Source organism: Melopsittacus undulatus, chromosome 6 (assembly GCF_012275295.1).
Source record: "Melopsittacus undulatus isolate bMelUnd1 chromosome 6, bMelUnd1.mat.Z, whole genome shotgun sequence".
Lineage (NCBI taxonomy): Eukaryota > Metazoa > Chordata > Aves > Psittaciformes > Psittaculidae > Melopsittacus > Melopsittacus undulatus.
In genome coordinates, this window is record NC_047532.1 from 21,606,490 (window position 1) to 21,630,572 (window position 24,083).

The following is a 24,083-nucleotide window of genomic DNA, read 5'->3' on the forward strand; positions in this document are numbered from 1 at the left end:
TCTAACCATTACCTATAATACAGCTTTTGTAGTATTTTCAGATACTTCAAAGGCAGACTTCAAAGAAAAAAAACTAGCATTGTTTAAAAGTACACAGGAAATCCAGCAAAAAATTGTGATAGAACAGAATGAATTTTAGTAGTTTGTAATCTGCTGAAGCTAAACTTACTCTTTCTTAACAATGACAAAAAAATCACACAGCATACAGAAAGTACTTCTACATTTTATTTATAAAATAAGCAAGCATACATTTTTTCAGGTATGGAGAAATATACCTGTAAGTATAGATATGATCAGAGATGAGGTAATCTTCTAAAGTGAAATAAGTTTTATAATTTTACCTGAAAGCACAAAACTGAAACAGGAAAAATTCAAATACTGTAAACACAGAACATCAGCAATCTTAACTTCTGGTCAAAATGGTGAAATTAGGTAATTTTAAGGGAAAAATCCCAACAAGTCAGATGCAGACATACTTGGTGACTCCATAACTGTGTCCTTTTGTGGATCTCAGCCCCAGTACAGAACTAATTCGTCTGTAAGTATTCACATGTGTGCCCATTCTGCAGTATTAAGGTGAAAGAAATTCAGCACCTCTGGTATAACTCAACCTGAAAACAACTGGTGTCACTAACTATATAGAATTAAATGCAAGCCATCAAAATCTAATAAATATCTAGGTCTGGCAGCTTTGCCTTGGGCTTTGGGGCACCTTTAAAATTCTGTATTTGAGATCAAGAGTCACATTATTACTAGTGAAATGCAGGCCTTTCTGTCACATTTTAAAGAGAAAGTGATTACTAATAAGACACTGGATTTCATTTATTGTTATTAAAAACCCCAGACATCTACAAACAAATCTTCTATGAATCTGTATGAAGTGCTAAGATGCAGTGATTGACATCACTTTTACCAAAGCACAAAGCACTCAAACAATGCCCAAGCAGCCAAACATTTTTCCTAAAAAAATAATTTTTACAGCTTTATTTTTAAACATTACGAAAAAATAAACCCTACTTTTTAATCCCTCAGTTTATGAACTGGGTGAGGAAGGGTGTTGACAGAAAAAAAACAAAAACAAATTAGAAATAAATCACCTTGATGTTGAAGAGACACCTGTGTATAATCTGTTATTAGTGCTTCCTAAAAAGCTTAAAAAACAAAGCCAAGGAAAAGGATTTACTTGTTACCTGCTTTGCTGTTCTATTTCCCAGTTCATCAGCTATCTTCTGCCACCGTCGGGATTCTACTTCCTCTGGTGGGTACTTCAACAGCAATTGCTCAAGTTTTTTCTAAATCAACACCGAAAAAACATAAATAGATCTTTTCTAGTAGCGGTCTGAGTTGTCAAAAGATGAGTACCTACATGCATGGGACTGTATTTTTAAGGCCTTTAAACATTATTAGAAAATTTACTTTTATTCTCACGTATGTTACTACAGCTACAAAATGGAAGAGTTTGCTCTTACCTGTTCCTCTACAGTCCACAGCTGGTTAAAAGTTTCAGGTTTGGTCTCATCACAAAGTCGCCCTCTTATCATCTGCTTAAATACAGTATATAAAATGGAACACATATTTAGAAAAAGTACAATTAGGACAACTTGATTTTAACTTTTTCCTTCTGAAGTAAAACCAAAACCAACCCAAAAAAATGCATGAAAATTTGAATTAAAATTTGCCCAAACCCAAATTAAGTTCTGTAATTTAAGTATATGAATGATGTCATCACCAATATTAATGTTTAAAGCAGCACTTAGGATTATCCCTGCCCCCTACTGAAAAAGAAAAAAAATACTATTTTGTAAAATTTCATCTTTCATTTTGTAACAACTACCTGTGGACGACTGTTTGTAGAACCTTCTGGACCATCACTTAAAGGCAAGACAGAGTACGAAACAGACTCTCCATCCTTCTTGGGATCCAAAGGACTTTTTGGTCTTGCAGGTATACCTACTGTAAGGAACAAAAAAGGAATTACTAAACCTCCACACTAGTCACTGTCTTCTTATAACATATGCCTACTTTCCTTTTACCTTTGTCAAAAATCAGCTTTACTCTCCTACTGTTACGTTTTCTGTTTTTAAATTCCCTCTCAAAATTTCCAAGGCTAGTGGTGTATTGGTCCCAGGCAATCTCAGGGAGCTGAACAACTCTCTGAGGATATGGAAGACCCATATCAACCTGAAAAAACAAGAATAAGAAATGAAAAGCAATATTTAATGCAGCTGCTGTCTATCCAAACATAAAACTACAAATCCTGAAAGGTTATGAAAACCTGATACTGCTTTTTAGCTAACAGGAGAATTTAAAATAGGAATTTTTCAAGTGCCATGCAGCACACAGTCTTTTGAAGAAGGTATCTTTCAAAAATAATACACAACAGTGCATACACAATATGCAGCGGCACGGTCAATGATGGCTTATTGAGCATAAATCTTTAAAGCATGTATTTCACAGCTGAAATCAGCTGACTTGTCAGTCATTCAACTACATTATGACTTCCAAATCCTGTTGCTGTCTATCTTTTGTTTTGTTTAAACATATTGCTTGCCCAGGATCTCTACCTTTTTTAATACAGGAAATTGTAGGATTCTGAGTTTTACCATCTGATAAACCTAACCTGTATTTTACACTGATTTTGTTGTCTTCTGACTAGAACACAGCTGTTGCAAAACTCAGCACTTTATTTCAAGATCAACCCTCTTTTGGTTTAGAGACAAAAATACACCACATACTTTCAACAATCATTAGTATTTCCCTGCACAATGATTATCAAACGGAACACTATAACATCATGCATGCTATTAACTCATCTCAAAATCTAATAGAAAGACAACTCCTGAAACCAATGGTCTGATATAGACCTCTCTTTAAACCTCGGTGTCAACAAACTTAGAGGAAGAGCACCATAAAATACCTACTTAGGCTTCACTGAAATACAACATGTTGCTACTAGACTAGAAGGTCAAGCACGTTTGCCACTGGTAAATGTGGCAGCAAGAAAGTATTCAAACTTTAAGCATTTTTCAGTATCCCTGTTGCTAGTTTTTATTCAAGCTTGAAAATAAAATGTTTCCTTATCAAAATTAATGCTCCTCAATGTTCTACTATGTTATCCAGAACTCAGGTATGTTTTCTAGTGTTCATTTTGGCTTCAAGTTATGAACTATATTTCCTGCTCTTCAAAACATACCCTATCAAATTACAGTCACAGCACAACATTTAACTTTCTCTAATGAGAGTTATGAATTCTTGATGATCCTTTCCTATTAATTATTTCCAGTCACCTCTACATTGAAATGCCTAAAATTCCTAAACTACAATTAGAAATATAAAGGTTACATTTCTACATACCAAAAAAAGGAATGAAAGCATATTTAATAAAATCACTGAATACCTAGGTCTTACAGATTTAATAAGAAAACAAAGAACAACATTTGCTCAGCAGATAAAGAATTTTAAACTCAATGTTTATGCAAGTATATACAGAACTCTGATTTCTATAGCTGATGCATTACTAGTTATTTACAAAAAAAAAAAAAACAAAACCACAACCAACCTCAAAGTAAGACTTAAGTAAAGCCCATTGAAATACCTTCTTCTGGAGTCTTTCCACAAATCCAATAGGATCTTTCAGCGCTTCTCTCTGGTGTCTGCCTAAACTTTCAAGGTCTTGAACTGCTTGAGTACGTTGAGCCTCGAGTACAGCAATCGTCTGTAACAGTCTCTGATAACTACAAGGGAAAATGTCTCACTAAGTTCATCTTTAAAAGTGACACCACCCCCCATCTAAATACTAGGCATGATTACCTGCTAGCATCTACCACATTTCATAGCTTATCTGAAACAGTTCACAGACATTTTTACTGAATGACATAAAAAATATATCAAGTCTATTTTGAGAAGTAATGAGTTTATATAAACCCAGTAAAAAAAACAACAAACCAAACAAACAAACAAAAAAAAAACCCCAGAGATTCCTTTTAAATTTAAATTCTACACTAGCTAGAATAGTATGGTACCAGGGACAACCTATTCATATTCTCAAAAGCTATGACCAACAAGCTTTGCTTGGAAAGTCTCTTTGACTTCAAAAATCAGGTTCCTTCTACCCAATACAAATGACTCTACCATAGAATTTTAACATTTCACTCAACCACCCACAGGGTGGACAGGAATGGCTTAGAAACTGCATCTATCATTCACAGAAGCCTCACCTTGGAACAGAATATGAGAATCATTTATAAAATATAACAATAAACCAAGGAATAAGTAATTTGCAAAATAAATACATACAAAACAGAGTCCTCTAAAAATATGTAAGTTAAATGAAAATGTGAGCCTTCCCTCAAACCTGCTGTCTCAGATTCACACACAATCTTGACTGTCTATTTAACAGATACATTCAAGAGTCACTGATGTGACTATCATACCTTACCCAATAATGTACATTTCTCAAACTGTTTTCTATAAAGCTGAGTCAGGAAATCACACTATATTGTTACACAGCCATTAAAAATGGGTAAGTGCATTTAATACCTTTTATTAGCTTTAAACTTAGAGTTGCCCACTTCAGTTTCTGAATCATATAGTCACCTATGGCCCTCTGTTGCAAATTACTGTATATCAACCTTTTTCATTCACATTTTCTGTCATTTAATATTATAACTGTATATTAGTCCAGCACAAAATGCAACCTAATGTATAATAAAAACAGATAAGATCTATTTAATACTACAGTAAATTTTCTTTCTATTCCCTTATTGCTTAAATAAAGACAAGCCTAACACAATGAATTCCACATGTATTACAGAAAAGATCCAGAGGTTATTGAGCTAATGAAAGTTTTTCAATTTACTGCATTGGTAATTGGGTAAGGCTTTAAGTGGAGGGATGTAAACAGCCTGAGGGCAAAATACAGGCTTTCTACCATCAAATACTGAAGTTCCTACCTAGACATTAAACTGCTGCCTCCCCATGAAAAAGGGTAATTTTCTTTCCACTCAACTATAATATTTGGAAACATAAAATATAGCTGTATGTTCTCAAATTTGAAACAAAAATACTGAACTCATTTAAAAAACAGTAGGATACAATTATGAACTTATTATTATTTAAATTTGTCTGCACATGTTCAATTTTATATGCAATTAAGACCTAAAATGCTTGTTAAACAGGCCATTGATATTGGAACAGTAGAGGAACATTTTCAGTACCAGAAGCTGTGCTCCAGTTTCTTCTAAACAAAATAACTTCACGTAAAGGAAGATAATTATTGGGACTATTCTTGAACCGGTGAAAAATGAACCCAGAAATAACTTAGGAACATAGTAATGGCACATCAAAACTGGCCTGAGACAAAACCACAGATCGGTGCTACAGGCTTACAGGAACGCCGCCACATGTGGAATAAATATCTTAGTTATTACCAACAGACTGTTGCTCAGCTTTCTGCCGGGCAGGATCTGTCCATGCTCTAGTGGACAGAAGTGGCAGAAGCCTGCCTTGCATGCTCCAGAAATATGAAATACAGGCAGGCTGCTAACACGTTTGGTGTAGATGCAGCTGTAACAACACAGAAGAGCTTAATGGTATCAGGGGAGATGATTTAACCCGGACAACAGAAAGCCTTTCTCTATCAGCAGGTGGCAGAACTCCTATACAAGACTTTGGAATTATCTCTAGTCATGATAACAAAGGCTTCAGTAGCGTGCAAAAATATCTGCATTTAAGATGATGTTCATTAAATACCTGTCTTTCTTTTCTTGAGCCATTTTATTTCATTTATTCAAATTATATTTCAATGATTGCTTTTACAAATGAAATTGAAAGAAAATAATTTCATTTAAAACATTTACATACATAAAAGAAAGAAGGCAACCAAATGTTGGCGATTAAGATTAAATACTAATTTAATGATGATAATCATGTGTAAAGTGGAGGAAGAAATCATTCAGATGAAGTGGCCTTAAATAATTACATCTGAATGGAAAGAGGAGAAAATGCATTTTGGGAGAAGTAACAAACCAAACAAGAACACTCAACTCCAACTACTTTCCTCATTAAAACACTCATGTGACCTCACCAAAGCAATCACTGACTTGAACACAAAGGGTTCAGAAAAGATACCTCTGGTCTTCATGGACATACATATAATACTGGAAAAATGTAAGAATCATTCAAAACCATGTCTTGTGATGTTGATCTGTGCCTATATAGCACTATTATAATGAAATAATTCAAGAGAGAAGAGGGGGGTTTTGAACAAACTGTTCAGACAAAAACATTTCCTGGCGCTCTTTTTAACTCTGCTGAAGTATTATCTTGGAGCTATTTACTTTAACATATATTTTCAGTTCATACAAATGAATGTATTCTGAAACCCAGGAAAAAGACTGCAATTTTATCAAATGAGTATCAGAAGTACTGAAATGCACCAAAATGTGCATTTTGGGGTCTTACACTGCCAAGAAAATGAAAATACTAATCCTGAAATGCACAGTCCATATTCAGGTGCTTCAGATTTGCTGTATTCTCTCCAAACCACTGCATGCCTTTTAAATTCCAACACGACTTTTCAACTCACTGTCTTATAATATGGCCACATATGTTCTTTTAAGTTTTGAACCACTACTGTTTTCACATGTTTTTACAGGCTTTTAGTTCTCTGGCCCTACATGACTGTAACAAAGCCAAGTATTTCTCTGAAAAAGCAGTAAGCCAAATAACAACACACATGTTGAGCACTTTCTTGAAGCCTCTGTCTGTTCTGGCTTCTCAGCCTCAAGCAGTAACATAATACTTATGGTGCATTAAGCAACAGACTGCATAATTTCCAGGACTATATAAAAAAAAAGAAAAAAATCATGGCTAACAATTTTACTGTACATCTTCCAAGGTTCTTTGTAAATAAACACAACAATTACGACTCAAACTACCTTCTGCAGTTGTGCTAACATCCCCCAAACTTTAAAAAGCCTAATGAAGATAAAAAGAAAGTAACTGAGACCCTGTTCACTAAAAACAAAACTGGTTCCATCCTTCAATGGATGCACAAAGAGCAATCTCCAAATTACCCAGCTACAGTTACGTAACTTTTTTTCTGAAAGATCTGTAAGGAATTACCAAGGAAAACTATCTCCTTTCCTCTGCCAAAACAAACTCATCCAACTAAAACTGCATAATCTGAGTAAACTCACAGTCAGTCATATCTTCTACACTGACAGAAGTTACACTTTTCTCAGTTCTAATTACTAAATTGTTAGCACATTCAAAACCCGAAGCAGTTTTCTTTGAAAGAAAACTTTCATTCTACAGAATGCAATTTTGTGTTTCCACAATCCCAGTACTGGAACACTCTTGTAATTTCTTAAATCATATTAACTGCCAGGAATCTTCCAGATGAACACTTCAGTAGTTTAGTATAGTACAGAAACAGTTTCAGAATCTCTATGCTGAAAGACCCTGATTAACATGGGGTTTTGAGGGATCAATATTTAAAAAACAAAAGCCACTTCTTTAAGACTGATACTGATGAGCAAGGATTCCTGCTGATTCAGTAGTTCTGCTCCAGCAATAATTACTCCACACTTTTAGATTGCTCCATAAAGTAATTACGACATAGCAGAGCCACATTTCTGGAAGTCCTGCCATACACAATTAGTTATTACACTATTAATTTCCATGAGCCTTGTTCTAATAGTGATTAGGGACACAGCGGCCTGCTCTCATCTATGATAAAGCTTGAAAATAGTGTAGCTAGTACTTTAATGAGACCCATTTCCACTTTGCTATAGTTTTCTGAGACCTACTTTCAAGATGCCTTTTCCTCCCATTTTTTCCAATCTTGTGATAACAGTATTTACATTTTCAGATCTATGTACCCATAGGTACATCACAGATTTTATTTTCTTTGCTAACAAATTTTTCTTTGGGAGCTAACAATGAGATTTAGAACTTACTAGGTATATATGGAATCAAAACTTTCAGGGAGCTAATTCAAATCAATGGATGAAATAAAGCTAAGGTTTCCAGTTAAATTGCACTACTTAAATGTGAAGCATCACTTCTGTCTTGTTGAACAATATAAGGAACAGACATAAAAGTGGCTGTTGGTTACATTCACCAAACACCACAAAAATGTCAAGCTTCCCCTAAATATAAGCCCCCTACAAAGTCTTAATCTCAAACATTCTTCAGAACACGTGAGAAAGTTTCTGCCACTGGTTTAATTCATAAAAAAGAATTTTTATGTTGCATGTCTTTATCCAAAGTAAACTTATGCATAAATTTGAAATTATCAAGAGGTATCTCAAAACACTCCTGGGCAATGTTGTTGGACTTTCTTTATCTAATATTCCAACTTAGTTCCTTAAAGCTAGAGACTTGGAAACAACAGTATTACTTCTACTCTCCCCTCAAAGAAAATAAATGGAAGGAGGTCCTTGCCAGTCCAAAGTTTAGTCCTTATTTCATCTTTTTCAACCTTATGTAATCACCTTTGAAATATTGATAAAATGAACATTCTCATTTACACATACACATATATGAGCTCATACAACTTTGCCTCAAATTTTCACATAGTATTTAGTCTTATAGACACATAGCTAAATGTTTATTACTTTCTTCTAGCATGAACCACATATGATTTTAAGATACTTGCATTGTTATCACAATAATTTTTCCCTTACTTATCATAGAATCATAGAATAGTTAGGGCTGGAAAGGACCTTAAGATCATCTAGTTCCAACCCCTCTGGCCATGGGCAGGGACACCTCACACTAAACCATGTAATCCAAGGCTTCATCCAGCCTGGCCTTGAACACCGCCAGGGATGGAGCATTCACTACCTCCCTGAGCAACCCATTCCAGCACCTCACCACCCTAACAGTAAAGAATTTCTTCCTTATATCCAATCTAAACCTCTGCTGTTTAAGTTTGAACCCGTTACCCCTTGTCCTATCACTACAGTCCCTAATGAAATATTACTTAAATATTAACTATTGTTAGATCACTAATGCAACTCTACTTGATGTTTTTGTAAAAGGTTAGCAGCATATAATACAGTCTTACAAAGCTAGCAGGTGACAAAGGTGACGCATTAACAATGGAAAACTGTTGCAAGAAATTATTTCTGATTTGTATCATAAAAATCAGCACACAGCATTCCCTATAATTTATTGTCTGGATACTCACAAAAATTACTTGAAATAAAAAAGCTACTTTGTCAACTATACTTGTCTTACAATTACCATTTAGTATCACGCAAAGGTGTGCATCTTGACGCCTAACAAAAAAGAAGTGATTTATCCTCTCAGCTGATAAAATGCTGTGCAGCTGGTGGTGATCACTTTCCCCTCCCAAAATAAATGCACTTCTACAGTTCTAGAGTTCACAGTATGATAAAAAGTATCACAACACCAATTTTGTGTATCAGAAGGTTAAAATGCGTGTACCATAATTTAAACTCTGTATTAGAAATATCAATTATTTCTTGTGCAGGTAGGATTTAAGTGTCTCATACAGAACATGGCTAATATATATATAGAAAAAATATCAATTTTAAAGCAAATTTTTTTTCTGTATTTCCAAGAGCAGTGACACAAAATCGGTACATATCAGCAAAAAGGCGGCTTGAGCAAGTCTTTGTTTTATTGCCATCTACTGGCACTCTGGCAAAGTACAGATTAAAACATGCTCTCCTACACTTAGTCATTTACCACTTCGGATTTTCATCTACCAACAGCGATTCAGAAAAGAAATCCCTTATTAGTTTTCTTATAAGAAAAGATTATAATAAATATGTTGTAAGACTGCAAATTACTGCAGGAAAAGGGAAACATTAATGGCAGTTCAAATTCCCGAGTTAAACCAGCTGTAGTAAGAAACTGGCTTCCTGAAGAAATCTGTAAATCAGATCAAACATAAACTTCTAATTGCAAATAAATGTTTTGGTTTGGGTTTTGTTTGTTCATTTCAGTTCAGAAATACCAGATAATGCTTCCAGCTTTTAAACTTGGCCTGAGATCTTTGCCAGTGCCATGACACAGTAATTTTGACACTGTCTAGCTGCTCACAAATTATTTTGATGTGCACCAGCGATTTCAATAAATCTGTTCCTGCACTAGGAAGCAGTGCTGGGATTCAATGCTAAATTTGTAGAACACACATGACAGCAACAAGGAAGCAGAAGACAGTGATAAAAGAGTGGTCCTTCCCTTATCTCCCTTCAGAAACAGAAAAGAGTTTAAGGGCATAATCAGTAAGAGCATATACCAAGTCCTGATAGGACTTATAAAAACACCTTTGCCTAAATAAAGCTGCATATGGTAGCTTTTTGCTTATCTAATGTTTAGATACTATGACCAAGGTAATCGACTTATAGTCAATTCAGCCACTCATTATGAAATCATTTTCCAATCTAGCTTAACCTCTTTACACATACTGCAATTTACTGTACTTTCTCTATCCATATTTAACATGCTTCTAAAAGACTTCCAAGACACATAAATAATTAAACTGTACCTCCATTTTATACATGAAACAACTAAAGTGTACATTAAGCGGCTTCTCCAAGTCTACCCCACCAGTAACAGAACAAACTCACTGTTTCCAAATACCAGCCTCAGGCGGTAACACACCCCTACTTCAAACAAACAAAAAAACCCCACACCAGAACTAAGCCAAAACCTGTTAAAAGAAACAACAAACCCTCAACCAAACCAGGAAACCCTTCTGTAGTCTTTTACCTGGATACAAAAAAGCCATTTTCCACTCTATTTTCACCTTCCTTCTAACTTTCACAGCTCCAAACTTCGTATTTCAAGCATCTTACTGGTACTTTATTGGTTACAAATGTGTGATGCCCCTTTCTTTTTAAATCCTTAACTCTGTCCCAGAAACAGAACACCCACTCAGACACTTCTACAGGCTTCATTCTTGTCAAGAGCTGTCCATCGCCCTCAGCAGGATTTAATACTAGCTGTACAAAAGCACTTTTACCAAACACCCACATTTCCAACAAGTTTTCAAAAATTTTAGTAGCAATTAGGTCTCTGTGTCTCTAAACAAATGTGCAACTTGTTTAGTCTTGTCAACGTGAAAGGTTAAAACATCATCCATCAGTCCTCCTCCAGTTAACACGTTTTAATATAGCTTTTTGAGCTTCCTTGAACAGCAATTTGTAAAGTATTTGCCTGCGGGACAGTGACATTTAGTAGGAAAGAAGATATAGGTCCCTGTCATCCCTCTATTTTCAGGGCTTGTAGTGACATGATGAAGTGGCAGCAAAATTATTTTCTTCACAAAGGGCACAGAAAGACAGACTGACAGCACATCCTCAACTCTTTCTCCTCATCTCTAATTGTAATGGTCCTAATTCCCTTACTGAGAGAAAACACCACAGATTCCTCCAGTATCTCCACTTAGACATTTCTCTAAGAAGATGCTGGGGGAAGAAATCATTCAGGAGAGGCTTTCTTCCAAAGACAAAACAGGAGCAACCTATATTACCATGAAACTGACCAACTGCACAGAAATCCTCTGGACAAAACAACTGGAGAAAGTTGACACCACTGATTACTGTATTCCTTCAACACACTCTATGTTAGTTTACAAAGATTTTTACTAAAACCCGAGGAAGAACCCCCCCAGTTAGTTCAGGTGTATATTCTTGCCTTAGGAAGCAATCAGCATATCCCCTCAAGTATTCTGTGACTAATATCTGAAGACTCTAACTGGATTACAAGAACATGATGTGCAATCACGAGAAACTGAATGCTCCAACAGCAATACAAAGAAACATTTACTTAATCTTTTTTTTTTTTTTTCTAAAGAAGAGGAAGGAGAATTAGAAAAATGTCTGGTTTTATTAGCACTCACTATGATAATAATCCATGGGCAGGCACATGTTTGGTCTTTGGCCTAGGAAACATAGAACTTCCAAAAGAGTGTTACACAAAATAACAGCATATCTTCACCTTGAACTACACAAAGCAAAGAAAGATGTGCAATGCTGAAAAATTGAAGAATCAGATGGCTACTCCCAGCAAGAATAAAATTTAAAGGAAACCTGAAAGTAGGATCTGTCCTCCTCTCAAAATAGTTTAAGTACTTTCTATGTACTACAGAAACATGTATCTTGATTAGAACTTACTGTTGAGACTAAACCATTAATACACACTGCTCATAAAATTCCTTTCTAAAAGATACTGCCAGTCAGTTTTGCAGCTCATAATGGAGATGCTATCAAAATGTCATGTAAGATTACAACAAATATTTCGTCTGGTAATGGAGTATGTTCAAGCTACTTTAGTTAAAACTGAAGAGTAAAGATAGTTGCATTCTCATAGCACCTGCCAGTCACTATGCTCTTGTTTTCTTGGTGGCATCACTACACTTAGTAGTATTCTAGTGAAATGTATGTACCTCCCTACCAAATAGGCAGCTATGATAATATAAATTATTCCTTGTCCCACCAGGTACACCTTATGTTGGCATAACCATACTCCACCACTTCTGCCTTTGCTAAGCATCCTTTGTGTGCATTGCCAAAAACACAGCCAGAGTGTTATTCTCCCTTGTGCCAGGGGAAAAGAGTATGACCCCACCTTTCCTTGGTTTTCTCTCTTTTTAAATTAGGACCATGAATTACCAAAGATTTAAAAAAAAAAACAAACAACTATTTTCCCCAGTGTATTTCCTACACATTGAAAACATTTTTAGTATTTACTAAAACTTAATTTTCCAGTTTAGATGAATTCACAAATAAGGATCTTTAGAAATTGTATGCATTTCCAAAACAAGAGGTAGAAAAATAACTTTCTTCCTTTTTTCTGTATTAACACAGTGAATTTGTGGGGTTTGTTGTTTTAGGTTTTGTTTAGGCTTTTGGGGGTTTTGTTTGTGGTTTTGTTTTTGGAGCTTCTTTCGGGGTTTTTTCTCCTTAAATTTCTGCATTTCCCCCTGGAAGTTATGATTTTTGATTCATGTTAATCAAAGAACTCTGAGAGAAAAGTTAAAATCCCATAGGTTCTCTAAAAACTGGCAGTTTGGAAACAGTGAGAGACCATAACTACTGTTTCCACAAGAAAAAGGCAAGCAGAATTCAACTATTACTCCTCATATTCTCAGGTCAGCACCCACACATAGTGCAACCAAGCCAGCCAGCACAGAAGCGGCTCTGCACTGGACAGCTCACACTCTGGATCACCACAGGATGCTGCAACAGAGGACTCTTGAAGGTGAAAGCACAGGCAGGAGAAGAAAAGCAGGTATCAGGCACATCAGGAGTGAAAAGACTTCAAGGAGCAAAGGACACAAATCCATAGGAAATGAGGCTTTGCTTTCCACAGGAGGCATTATTTAAACGAGAATCACACTGTGTTTGATAGTGCTGTTCACTGGGATTGTGCTGTGGTTGACAGCAAGATAACTATGCTCAAGAAGGAAAAATGAATTTGACAAATGTACTTGACATTTAAAGGCTCCTAGAGTTAAGCCTATTACTAGAGAGAGAAAAGATGCAGCACATGCCCAAGGCATTCTCTCTTGCAAATTATGAACTCTATGTACATGATTCTATAATTACAAAAATACTCTTAACTAAACCTTAATCTTCAGTCCTGCAATAATTTTGTGTCACTTGTAACTCTTCCACTGATAAGTATTTATACACAGAAATAATCTTATTAAACATGACAAAATAATAATGTTAGCAGTAACAAAATTCTCAAAATACACAATACTTTAAGCTCACGGAAAATATAGCCAAGATTTCTTATATTTCTTAAAAATATGCCAACTACACTAACATGTTTTAATAGTATCAATGTAGGTCACACCACTCTTGTGTGGAACAAAGGGTGAACTGAATCTAATATCTATGGCACATATGCTTTTTTAAAGTTATTAACTTCTATTATTCCTCAACACTAAAAATGTGTACTTCCTCAATTCTTCTATATTCATGACATTATCTGAAGTACTCAGAGGTTACATGTTTATAAATTACTTGCCAACTCGTATTTCTGATCCCAGTATGGATTAAAACTGCTACTACAAAAAGTAACTTGATTTATATCAATTCCATTTACTACAATGTGAGAATCAAAGTCTTCTCAGACTAAAGCTCTGTGTCTCATAAAAAATAAGACAAATCTGTCCTTAAAAATAATATAGGAAGATAATTTATTCTACAATATTGGCTACTCCTAGTTAGCTGACAAAGAAAGACTAGATTATCTGACTTATCTGTGCAATAAATCCATACTGTGTGATAAATTTGACCATAACTCTGGGACACAGATCTGAATATATGGGGATAAATTACAAAACTGATGTATTTTTATTCTTGCCCCAAATATACTAGACATGGAGATTTTATCTTAAAAATATATTAATAAAAAGTGTTTTAATTTTTAATAGTAGTTGTCATCAGTTAAGGAAAAAAATATGGTGCTGGGTAAAACTAGAAGTTCACCTTAGTGAAAAAGACTGCTACAAGATTACATTACAGTTACACTCTAAGAAGAGTCTGTTTAAGGCACTTCTCAAGTAAGTGGTACAGCAAGGTGTACCAGAACCTACTCTAACAAGGCACATGCAATAACTTTTATGGGAAACTGTTTCAATCTGATTCATTAGGCAGAAACATTTGAGACAGAATGAAATACAAAATATCACAGGAAATTCCACAGATGTTTCTTTTCTTTCTCACATTCATACAACATTAAAAGTGCACCCAAAAACATTATTACTATGAATTGTCAATACTGTATTAAATCTGACTGCATAATCCTACATGGCCCTTTGTCCCCAAGGCCTCTGCAATAAGACAGCCCACACTAGGTAAGAATTCACAAGACTGTGTTTTAAAGACATGTATTATAATATTTCATTTTAATCTGTCTTCAGTTTAGATGTCAGTACAGCTATTACTATTTTTAATATTATAAAGTAATAAATGAAATTAAAGATGTATGAAAATACCTATCTACGGAATCTACTGAACAAATGCAAGGTCCTAACTCTAGCAGCTGAATGCCTGTAGGCAAGTGCTAATGTGCAATTCTTGCATTTCAGTGAGCTTACCTCCAGGCCTACATGGTTCCTGCAAAGCTAACCACAGTTTACAAGACGCCAGAAACACCCTGTATACTGCATTATATGCATATGAAGACTCAATTTCTCAATTACAATTTCATCTAGACCTCAGAGGTAAGTGTTAAATAAAATATTTCTCCTCTTGCAACTTAACACCTGCCAAACACTGAAAATCTCCAAAGACAGAAAGAGAAGAACAAAAAAAAGAGGCACTAAATGAAACACTGGGCAAAGGGGGAAATGTACTGAGAATAAAATACTGCATAGCATAAAAAATTAAAGTAAGCTACTGCACTCAAAGAATTAAATTATAAAAAGACACAGTACAGAGATATGGGAAACTCCTGAGAAAAGACATATGCAAAACATTAAGCACAGCATATAAAATTAAGCAGTGTAAAAAGATTAAAATCAACAAGTTCAGTTTTTATGAAAGTATCCCAAGAGAAAACACAAAGGTTTCTAAGCTAGAACATACAAGCACATTTCCCAAATATGCACTAAACCATATTTTCCTGAGAGGAATCATAATATAAAAAACTTCAAATTATGTGTGCAATAACAGAAAAATTAGCAATACTTTACAATTACACAGTCTCCCAGATCAGCCTGTTATTATCTACATGAGTGTCTATGTCGCAATAAAATTTCTGTTTAGAGATCTCAGATGTGTCTTTGTAGGAGAGATCTATTTTATTACAGAGGCTGTGGATCATCCATCATTTCAGCCTTCTCTCTTAATAATAATATTCCATAATTTGCTTCATGTGATGACTATTTTTCCTAATATATCATCCAGTTTACCCAGAAATACCAATATATGAATGTTGTTTAAACAGGACAGCAGTCAAAAAGCAACAAAGCTCATACAAAAATGACACAATATACATTTAGTTGTTTTCCTTATGGAAATCCTTATCAACAGCTGTTGAAAGCTTCGGCATATTCATACTTTACCAATGCTACAATAATTTCTTGGAGAATGAAAATCAGCTGTATGAATGTGTATGTCATCAAGCTATGTAATGTAACAAGAAATAATGTAAGTTTACAGACATATCAAATTGCTTATACAACAGAGAGGAATATAGCTTTTTTTTTCCTGCTGTGGAACATCTAAAGAATGATACTAATGCCTTCTTTGAGAAACCTGCCTCCTCAACTTAGCCAAGATGCTAATGTCTCTCCGAATTTGCGTTTAAAAGAGAGCAGAAACATAAACCAGAGAGAATAATCATTCATCAAGACGAGTTTAATCACAGACTGATGAAGCACAGAAAACCAAAGCTGTGCATCATTTGAAGATCTGATGAGCAGATCAGCATATTTTGCACAGCCAGAAATATGTAACAGGCAAAGCAAATAGCCATTACCTGACACAGAGGAACCCTGAAATTCTTTGCATCTGACTAATCAGGGAAAATATTTCTGCTAAAATCTTTTTCATTTTAAGTTTAACATTTTTAGACAATAAGCACCAAATGAGATTAAACAAAGGTATAATTAAGACACTGTTCAAGAACTGTAACATGTAAATTACAAGTATCCTCTACTGAACCTTGGTATTTTTAGAATTTGAAAAGGCTGTAGTGCACTGTATTTGATTAACTCTTGAACTATGAAGTTTCAGGTAAAGGACAAGTGCACTCAAATACCAAAATACAAACTTAAGTTGTTTAGAAGGATCCTACTACCAACAGGAACCATCAGAATTCTAGATTTATTTTCTTCAAAAAATAAACTACTAAAGACTGCACACAATTTCCCATTTATATATATGTACACACACACTACTTCTGGGAGCATGCTTCCCTTCTGAAGAGTAGAAATTATTCTGTCTTGATCTAGAAGAGAATTCTAGCTTTTACTTTTTTTTGGCACCCAAAATCAGTAAGATGTAAGATAGGATAAAAATAATAGTAATTATTTCTTGAATTCTACATTCATGCAGCAAGTTACCAGCAAGCCACCAAGTTCTAGTTGCAATTTCAAAAGCTTCCCAACAAACTCTCACAAACAGGCTAGTATCTTCAGAGCAATTGTGTATGTCAAAACTTAACTAAACAAACACTAGTTCCTGAAATTCCTCAAGGACATTTCAGAGCTGTGTTTAAGTGTAAGAATAGGTTAAAAAAAAACCCACCCAAAACCCCACCAAAACCTGTTTTGTTGTTCCTTTTTACAGCACTTACGCTCAACTGCAGATTTTGATCTTTCAAAACTATGGATTTCAGACAAGTTTAATTTGAAATAAGTAAAAATTCAGGCTACTTCTAAAAATCTGATATGATCTTTATTGTTCTTTCCCTAATAAATACTAAACCTCCTGCCCAAAAACATACATTGCTAATGTATCTTTGTAGTAACATAACTAGAAAAGTCATGCTACACACAGATACAAAATAATCTAAAAATCATAAGAAGACAACAGTCTATTTTTCCCCCATTTATAATTCAGGAAACAGCAATCTTCTATCTACCAGGAAAAGCGTGCATACACTTTGGGCTCAAGGCTGAAGCTGCAAATATTTGTTCATTATTTTGAAATCATAGTTTGTTGGAACCATGCTCTAATTTACAATTTTCTCCAATTAAATTAATTTATTAATATCCAATACTGAACCAAATTTCATTCAAAAAATAATGCAACTCTAATACCAAAAAACTCCAGTCAAACTTCTGCTGAATTAAACGATCATCTGTGCCTTGTGCCCCATATCCACTACAACTGTGCTGGATCATATACAGAAACTACAAACAGTGGTTTAACTCTTCATATGCAAAAACCTCAAGATCATCTGTATTTGGCCTTTCAGTACTCACAAGATGTAGAGCATCTACTAAACTGTAAAACACAGAGGTCAAAACAGCATTACAAAGACTCTGCAATAGAAACTGTGGCCCCATCTATCATGTGAAGAAAAATTTTCTCCATGTAAACTTCCTTCCTTGAGAAAACTGACCTTTGCTTTCGGGAATCTTTTTCAGTTACCACAAACATACAATCCAACCGTTCTACTTACAGACATTTAGATGATAAATACAAAACCAAGTTCATGCTCTTTTCTAATAATAAACATGTAGATATTTACATTTGACTAATATCAACAGCAATGTAGACAAAATTTACTCTGGAGAAAGTTCTCAAATTGCTGCATTTGATCAATTTAGTTTCCTTAACACAATAATGTTAAGTCTTTCCCATTACACTCTGAAAATAGGTATCTAAACTTAAATTCTATGTAAAACAGAATGATAATTTTGTAAACTATATGTGCTGTGCCTCTTGGATGTGCTGAAAAATAACTGACCTCTCAGTAAGGGTTATAATTCCTTTGGTTTTGCTTCCAGATATTTTTTTTTGAGAAAAGACATAACAGATGTGTTAAAAAAAAAAGTTCTGGCTAAAGAATTCATATTGCTAGAAACATATAAACCACATTGCTGTACCATACTGCATATTAAATTGTTTAATTTCGTTTGAGGTAGAAACAAGGAAGAAAAATGAAGACTGTAGCGTATTAAAATTATAAAACACTTAAGTTTTCATGAAAGTACTTTACATACTTATTGATTTATATATTCTTGGTAAGAAACAAAAGCAGAATTCATGGTTACCATAGTTACACATACTCTTTGTTGTGTTTCAATGCCACATGATCTGATTCAAAGTAATACACATCAGGCTCTTCCTCATCATCCTCTGCAGTGTGGATGTTGGCACTCTCTTTGGCAGATGGTACATATCCAGCAACAAGCTTAGCCTCAGAAAGTGGCTTTCTTAGTCCATCATTCCCATGATCTCCCGTATTACCATTTCTCTCTTTTTCATTCTGTTTAATTTCTTCAGACTTTTGGGGAGATCCATTGATATTATTAATACCTACAGGTACATTCTTTTCAGTGGGACTAAGATTATTTTCCTCAACCTGTCCATTTTCTCTACAAGGAGAGTTATTTTTAGTAGGGCTACTTCTGGCAGGGGTAGCCCTTCGTGGTGAAGTTCTCAATGTGTATCTGTGTTCTTGAAGTTCTGACATGGATGTCACTGGAGCTGAAACACAGTCCAGCACTGAAGAATGTGGTTCAGGTTCACCTGAGATCGATGCACTGTCATGATGAGTATTCGGGTTGCTATTGGTGTTTTCAGCACACTGTTCCTTAGAGGCACTACTATCTCCTACAACATCTACCTCCTCCTCCGAATCCCTTAACAAAGATGACTGGATTTCAGAAAAGGACCCTGTAGCTGGCTCATATGCCTGAGTAGCATGTTCCTCAGGCAAACAGTCATTTATTATTTTGTGGTCCTCTAACTTTACCTGTTCTTGAGAGTTTGTGCAAGGCACATAATGGTCTACAACACTGTCCTCCTTGCTGCTGTTAAGCAACAATGAAGAATGGGCAAATGAGTTTCCATTTTCTGCTACTGTTTTGTCCTTGGGTGTACAGGAACCAGCATTGTTTTGCTTAGTGTTCCCATCAAGCTGACAGTCATCACAGTTAAGAGAATTTGAGTCTCTCTCACCAACTCCATTGACAGTCTGATAGCCTCCAATCTCATCAACTATTGCAGAATTATTAAATCCTTCTGCACAGACATTCACCTTTTTAACTTCCCTTTTGTCACAATCATCCAATATAAGACATCGGCAAGCTCGCTTAGTCCCTGTAGAGACTGCATCATTGTCCGACACTAAGCTTTTATGCTCCAATGGTTCCTTCTCTGTTTTAGCAGGCAAGTCTTCTTCTGAACTGTTGGGTGCCTCTGAGCGTAGACAACGCTTAAGTCTTTTCAAAACTGGTGAAACAGGTTCTGCTTGTTTTTTCTCACAATTTTCCACAGTTTGCTTATCAACATTATCTTTTTCAGATGTAGACAGCCCTCTTTTTCTAGGGCTCACCCATGACTCTCGAGCACTCTGTTGTTTCAAATCAGTAGTTCTTCCACCGTTACTGCCTTTCTGAGTTTGCAAAGACTCTGGCCTCTTCTTTGGTGACCTTGACCGTATTTGAGGATGAGGTGAAACTTCCTCTGGATGAGCAATACTACGGTTTCTTAATGTTCTACCACAAAAGTTTTCATCCAAACCATTTAAACCCACTGTAGATCTTGTAACACGAGTAGATCGAGAAGTAGCCATACTATGGCAAGTCCCTAAAGTATGTTCATCATGCTCCACTCATTGGGAAACCTTCAAAAAATGTAAACAAAACAATCAGAAAAAAAATACTTCAACACCTACAGACATAGAAAATCTGAAGAATACATTGTCACAAATGTATCTAACGCAAAACTGAACATGCCTATGCAACGTATTAATACCACTTCTTTCTGTGGTATTTCTTTAGGGCATTAAAAAAGTTTTCCATCTAAGCTACAAAGTAGCTGACTTGGTATTTGTGGTTGTTTGGACTTTAGTACTTGTATGTGAATGTTGTCCATAGTTAAGCTTTATGTAAGAGTGGAATGTTCCAGCTAGGCTCCAGTTCCTAAAATACCATTTTTATGTATTGTACATATGATATAATGCATTGGTATTATTATTTAAGTTTGTCTGGTCAAATGAGAGGTATCAAATCACATTCCTAATATCCCACAATTTCCAGTTACATGGCTTCACACATGAAGTAGGAAATCATTAAAATCATATTTGCTTGCTCAATTGTTGCTTCAAACAAAACCAGATCACTCGTGTAACAAAACAGAACTGCAACTCTTAACAGGGCACTAAAAATAAATAAATCACAACAGTAAAAACTAGTTACAGTCATTAATAGTAAAAATCAAATAAAACAAAATGCCTGAATTGGAAACATAAAATCATTCAAGTTGGACAGGACTCTGGGAGGCAATTTAGTCCAACCTCCTGCTCGAACAAGCATCAGGCCTAAACTCACATTTAGTTTCATAGGACATTGTCCAGCTGGGTCTTGAAAACCTCCAAGTACAGATATTCCACAGCTTCTCTGGGCAACCTGTCCCAGTGTTTAACTATCATTACAGTGAACATTTTTTCTTACACCCAGGAGGGATCTCCCCTATTTTTGCATCATTTACGTCACTGCCTGGCTCTATCTTCTCGGTAGTCTCTTCTGAAGTACTAGAAGGCTGTTTCCCAAGCCTTCTCCATGTCAAAACTTTTCATACAGTTGGTGAGATGAATCATCACCTACATCAGATTTAAGTTCATTAAGACTCAAAGCTAAGTTTAAAACAGTTCTCTCTCAACACTCTCCAGTTTCAGTGTCTGTATTTCAGATTTCAGGGTGAAATGTAGGAGTACTCAATTTGTCCAATCTCAAAATAACATTTTTAAGAGAAATCAGTTCAGTCTTACCCTTCTATTCATTTCATCTTTAAAAAAATCAACGTTTCAGACTGAGTACCACCACCAACCTTTCACAATATCCATGATGAATAGATTCACATTTGTACATAATGATATACTTTTCCATCTATCCAAATTTCAGATTATACAAACCTGTTCAATTGACATGATGTGAAGTCTTTAAATTTTAAATACAGAATCAAGCCTTTTACATTTTATTTAGAAAGGCTGAAAATGACAAATTTAATTTCATTTTGCATCTTCAGAAAGAGGGGAGGAACGGAGAGAGTATAAATTCTAACAAATTTACTACTTAGGCATCAGATGGTCCTAGAGCAGAACAGACAGAATGAGACAAGACCAGTACATCTCTTAAGCAATTAGCAGTAACTGCTATACTGTCTCTGTTTAGGTATTCATAAGGCAAGTAGTATTTCTTAACAAAAGTAACATATCCTAGAAGCACTGCTTGATATAGTTCTAGATACAACTGTGTAAGACACCACACCACAGAAAGGCAGTTACAAAGCAGAAATTTTAGATGTTGCAAAACTGCGCTATATTTGCGCTGCTACAACCTTCCTGCTTGGTAGGTATTTCTGCTGCCTTTCACAGATGCCTGGAAAGCCACACTGTTTTTATTCCTGAAAATACAGGTAAAGAACTGTAGTACAAACTTCCCTTCTGTCCATTTAAAACTAACAACACAGAACAAAGTGTGACATGTTCAGTGAACTCTGTCTTAAGAAAAAATATAAATAATATGGCAAACAGCAAATGAGCAAAACACCAGTAGCTGAGCTGAAGAGAGAAAACCGCCCAGGTAGCTATGTAGTCTGTAACAGTTGTTAATACCTCTTTCCCCACAAATAAACTTGCTTGTATGTTCTCCCCTTTTACACACGTGCTGGTTTTGGCTAGGGTAATTTTCTAGTTTCTAGGAGCTGGTATGGGGCTTTGGTTTGGATTCATGCTGGAAACAATATGTTTTCATTGTTCCTGAGCACTGCTTACACAGAGCGAAGGTTTTTTCTGCCTCTCACACTGCCCACAGTTAGGTTGGGGATGCACAAAAGGTTGGGAGGAGACACAGCCAGACAGCTGACCCCAACTCACTGAAAGGATATTCCATACCATATGACATCATGCACAGCATACAAAGGTGGGGAAAGAAGGAAGAAGCGGGAAGCCTTCAGAGTTAAGGTGTTTTGTCTTCCCAAATAACCTTTATGTGTGATGGAGTGCTGCTTTCCTGGAGATGGCTGAACACCTGCTTGCCCATGGGAAATGGTAAATTAATGCCCTGGTTTGCTTTGCTTGCTCACGTGGCTTTTGCTTTACCTATTAAACTGTCTTAATCAACCCACAAGTTTGTTCTCAGTTTTACTGTTCTGATTCTCTCCCTCATCCCACTGAGGGCAAGAAGCAAGCAGCTGTCTGATGCTTAGTTGCTGGCTGGGGTTAAACCACAACACCACCCACATTTAATACCTTCTGAAAAGTGATCTCATTTGGGGATGAGCCCAAACATGAAAAACAGGGTCATTTAGATATTCCATTTCACTTAGGTTGTTCTAAGGCCAGCACACGTTAAGGATGAGTAACTTACATTTCAAATGGATACCAATAAAGTAAGTTAAACCAAATGTACACTTTGGTAATTACTGCTGAACTCTACAGGCATGAGAAGCAATACATAAGATAGAAATCATTACTGACTTGCTGGTATGTTACTTTCTAAAGAAATATACCTTACATAGCAAGTTTAAGTTATTATTTACTTAGCACAAAATGTAAAAAACTTACCATTGCAAAACTAGAAGAAATACAGACTTCTGACATTTCATACAGCAGACTCTTACTGCGCCACTCAAATAATATCAATGACCACTGGCGATATCCATGATGCAATCCAAATGCCTTTTAACTAGTTTATGCCATCACATTAACAAGACTTTGAAAACTGTTGGGAAAGAGACAAAGGCATCAACATTTAAATTATTTATTAATTATTAAAGAGACTGCAACAGGACATATAAACAGCAACAGCTTTTTAAAGAAGCAATTAGCAATTTTACAAGTGTCCTACATAAAGAACAGTAACGCTGCAAAGTAATTAAGAATGCAAAATGCTAATTCAGGTTTCAAATGCAAAATATCCTTCTTCATTATTTAGAAGAGATTCACTGTATCATACTAAAGATGTGCAAACAAATGAATTCGTGGCCGAGAGCCATGTCTTAGGGTGTTCAAACCTCAGAAAATACTTGACCAGACACAAAAAAACCACGTAGTGAATGATATTATTGCAACTAACAAATTATGAAATGCATTGTCAAGTATGTTTTATAATTAGATACACAGTGAAAAACAATTAGTTCTGCTATTTAATTTTAATCAGTTGACAACAACTCAAAATTTACACTGGCTGCAAATCCCTAAATAACCTTCATCTACACAATAGTAGTGAAATGATTTCCTGAGTTCACATTAACCCTATTCTTCATCTAAGCAAAGCAATGTATTCTATCTGCTATACAATGGAAGTGAACGAGTTTTGATGCTAAAAGACAGAAACAGATCTATGGATCCAAAAGCCATGCGAAGCTTTCAGCTGTTTGCAGTCTAAGCACCAGTGCCCATTCCCA

The 24,083-nt window shown here is 35.4% G+C and overlaps 1 protein-coding gene across 8 annotated transcripts in view; it reads right to left on the reverse strand.

The window, feature by feature from the left end:
- The window catches only part of ZZZ3 (zinc finger ZZ-type containing 3), a 61,650-nt gene that overhangs the window by 12,839 nt on the left and 24,728 nt on the right, over window positions 1-24,083 (reverse strand). For 3 of the 8 annotated variants that reach the window (XM_034063569.1, XM_034063571.1, XM_034063570.1), the window contains exons 2-8: window positions 23,242-23,398; window positions 18,737-20,298; window positions 3,560-3,734; window positions 2,034-2,181; window positions 1,835-1,953; window positions 1,470-1,544; window positions 1,191-1,292 (exon numbers count right to left, since the gene is read on the reverse strand). In XM_034063569.1, the coding sequence (XP_033919460.1) occupies window positions 1,191-1,292; window positions 1,470-1,544; window positions 1,835-1,953; window positions 2,034-2,181; window positions 3,560-3,734; window positions 18,737-20,247 (2,130 nt within the window). In that variant the 5' untranslated portion in view covers window positions 20,248-20,298; window positions 23,242-23,398. The remainder of the gene's footprint in view (window positions 1-1,190; window positions 1,293-1,469; window positions 1,545-1,834; window positions 1,954-2,033; window positions 2,182-3,559; window positions 3,735-18,736; window positions 20,299-23,241; window positions 23,399-24,083) is intronic. The other 5 variants (XM_034063577.1, XM_034063576.1, XM_034063575.1 and 2 more) reach the window with 5 other exon arrangements.